The 3,562-nt window shown below is 38.9% G+C and overlaps 1 protein-coding gene across 1 annotated transcript; it reads right to left on the bottom strand.

Moving 5' to 3' along the window:
• Nucleotides 1-2,270: 2,270 nt before the first annotated feature.
• LOC131659522 (uncharacterized) lies at nucleotides 2,271-3,083 on the bottom strand. The gene has a single exon (XM_058928703.1). It carries the CDS (start codon nucleotides 3,081-3,083, stop codon nucleotides 2,271-2,273), a length of 813 nt encoding a protein of 270 aa, XP_058784686.1.
• Nucleotides 3,084-3,562: the final 479 nt, after the last annotated feature.

Here is a 3,562-nt window from a genome sequence, read left to right as displayed (position 1 = left end):
TGAATAATTTTAAACGTACTCTGATTTTCGTTTATAATTGCGGGGTAGATTTGAGGTGTTACATTAGTCACCTTTTCTTAAATACTCCCGAAGCTCTTGAATTCCTCTTGAGACAAAATGACACCATTACCCAACCACACATAGATTCTATTCCAAACCGCCTTTGTTACATGACATTGAAAGAAAAGATGGTCCAAAGATTCCGGATAGGTAGAACAAAAAGGGCAATCAATGGTAGATAAGTTAGATACACCTCTATTAACAAGAAGATCTTTTAGCGGTAGTCTTTTGATGAGGAATCTCCAAGAAAAAATCTTGATCTTTGCCAGAATAGTTGTCTTCCAAATGACATCCAACAACTTGGTGGTGGAGATTGGCCAAGCTATTTCTTTTGCACTAGCCATCATGTGCGAGACACTAGACACTGTGAAATCTCCATTAGACGTGAGATTCCAATGATATTCATCCTTAGCCGAAATATCTAACACAACTCCTTGAAGAAGCTCCTTTAAATCCCTAAATTCTTCACCAATAGCCGTGGCCGTTGCGGACAAGGTGGTTAAAGTGGCATTCGGAACCAAATGAATCAAAACCTCATCACCAAAGATGGCTTCCCAATTCCACAAACTTTCACCATTGTTCGAACTAAGAATGTCATTCACCACACATAATTTGTTGGTCGTACGATCAAACAAGTGCGGAAAAGAAACATAAAGCGGTTGATCGACCAACCAACAACTATGCCAAAAGAGAATGTTGTTACCTTGCTTTAGATCACATTTAATCCAATCGATGAACCCTTCACCCAATTCATCCTCTTTGATATCATTAAGACCAATATCTCTCCACCATCTAGAATCTTCCCGATTTAAAAGGTCCTTGCTAGAAGCCAACACCTTTATCTTCGGGTTGTAATATCTCAAACAAAGAAAATTACTCCATATTTCCTTATCCTGCTTTAGAATTCTCCAATTCCATTTAAGAAGAAGAGATTTGTTCATTTCGCCCATATCTCTAATGCCTAACCCTCCTTTTCCTTTGGACTTGCAAATATTCTCCCACTTTACCCAATGGATGCACTTTGGCTTCACGTTCCCACACCACAAAAAATTACTAAGAAGACTTCTTATCGCTTGGAGAGTTTTGCTTGGTGCTTTATAGAATGATAGAGTAAAAATAGGGATAGCATTAAGCACGGATCTGATTAGGGTCACCCTCCCTCCTATGGATATGCTCCCTCCCTTCCACTTAGATAATCTAGATTTTATATTGTCATTCACCTCTTGCCAGACCTTTTTCTTATAAGCACCTTCACCCACCCAAATACCAAAGAATTTAAACGGAAAGCTTCCTTGTTTGCAAGCAAGAAAGGTTGTCGCGGACTTGATGTACCAATCTCCAATGTTAGTTCCAAAAAAATTACTTTTATGGAAGTTGATCTTCAATCCGGAAACCAATTCAAAACCTCTTAACAACACTTTTAAACTCCAAAGATTATCATAAGTGGGTTCTCCTAGAATGATGGTATCGTCCGCAAATTGTAAAATATCCACAAAGTCATTTACACCATACTTGAAAGGCTTAAATTCCCCCACCTCCACTGCTTTCTTTGTTAGAGCGGTTAAACCTTCCATAGCAAGGACGAATAAAAAAGGTGATATGGGATCACCTTGTCGTAAGCCTCTTTGAACCTTGAACTCTTTTGTTGCGCTTCTGTTTATCAAAACGGACATGTAATTGGAGAAGATACTAGACTCCATCCATTTCATCCATCTTTTACCAAATCCAATTCTCATCAAAATCCACCTTAGGTAATTCCATGAAATTGAGTCATACGCCTTTTCAAAATCCACTTTAAGTAATAAGCACCCCCTCTTCTTCTTTTTTTCCCAATCAAGAATTTCATTAACCATAAGCACCCCATCCATCATACTTCTTCCTGGAATAAAAGCGGTTTGATTGATAGAAACCAACTTATCCACAACACCTTTCATTCTCGCCGCTAACATCTTTGCTATAATCTTATAAATACTCCCCACTAGACAAATAGGCCGGTATTCAAACAATTCTTGCGGAGTCTTCTTTTTAGGAATAAGAGCAAGGAAAGATGAAGTGATGGATTTAACAAGAGTACCTTTATGATAGAAGTCGTTGCAACATTTCATAACGTCTCCTTTAATTAAATGCCAATACTTCTTGTAGAACTCCAAAGAGAATCCATCCGGCCCCAGGCTTTTGTTTCCATCACACGACCAAATAGCTTCCTTCACTTAATCTTCCTCAAAGAATTTCTCTAAGGCCGATGATTCTTCCGACGATAAAGAGTTAAGATTGATCCCACTAAGCTCCGGCCTAAAAGAAATTTCTTCTTTAAAGGAGTTTTCGAAATGCTTGTAAGTGAACTCTTTAATGTCTTCTACTCCTTCCAATCTTCCCTCCGTAGTGGCAACGGAACAAATAGAGCTTCTTCTTCTTCTATCTTTTAAGGAGTTATGAAAGTAACGAGTGTTATCATCACCTTCGGAAAGCCAAAGTTGTCTCGACTTCAATCTAAGCATGCCTTCTCTCTTATTAATGTTGTCCCAAAAGTCCTCCGCCACTTTGATTCTTTTTACTACAACATCATCCGGAACATTACCTGCAAAATGAACAAACACATTATCTAAAGAATGCAACTCTTTCCCATCATTGTTGATTTTGAGGTCTATCCACCCATAGACATTCTTGTTCCACCAAGTTAACCGGTTTTTGAGAGTTTTCAACTTTTCAACCAAGCAATAATCACCTCTTCCTTTGATAGCAATCTTCTTCCACTCCTCCTCCACAAAGGTATCCAAATCCTCATGTTTGAACCACATATTGTTGAACTTAAAAGGTTTGGGTCCCCAATCCTTTATATTGTCTTTCAACCAAATAGGAGCATGATCGGACACATCCCTCTCACCAATATATTGGCCCTCCACCTTCCAATTTTCAATAAAACAATCCGATAGGAGGAATCTATCAATCCTACTCATGCATTTACCATTGCCCCTAATCCAAGTAAGCTTGCCTCCTATAGTAGGAAGATCCACCAACTCCATGTTCTCTATAAACTCTTTAAAGCTCGATAACTCCCTCCTATAGCTACGCGTAGATATCCTAATTCTTTCTTCTAAAGAGGTGATAAAGTTAAAGTGTCCTCCAATCCACCAAGAGCCTTTAGAGTTGTTGTTTTTGAATTCACATAACCTATCCTAAGACCTTATCCTCGTGGTTATATCACAAGAAGCGTAAACATTCACAAAGTAAATTAGTTTTCCTTCCTTCTCCACACAAAGACCTAGAAAACCCTCACCTCGGAAACTAAAGGCTAGGTTGAAGAGATCCTTTTTCCACATCGTTAGAATGCCTCCCGACGCCCCGTTGGCATCCAAATGCGACCACTCCACTTGGTTATCTCCCCACATTTCTTTTACAACATTAAACTCTATGCCACTTAACTTTGTCTCTTGAATGAAGCAAATATCAACATCCCCTTTTTGTACGTGATAGCCAACTCTCTTCCTCTTGGCTCGACTTC

Source organism: Vicia villosa, linkage group LG3, assembly GCF_029867415.1.
Source record: "Vicia villosa cultivar HV-30 ecotype Madison, WI linkage group LG3, Vvil1.0, whole genome shotgun sequence".
NCBI lineage: Eukaryota > Viridiplantae > Streptophyta > Magnoliopsida > Fabales > Fabaceae > Vicia > Vicia villosa.
Note: the sequence above shows the minus strand (reverse complement) of the source record. Positions and strands in the feature narration are given on the sequence as shown.

Bases quoted from the DNA above. Each gene is read 5' to 3' on its own strand.
- LOC131659522 (XM_058928703.1), bottom strand. From the start codon at position 3,083: ATGGAGTTGGTGGATCTTCCTACTATAGGAGGCAAGCTTACTTGGATT.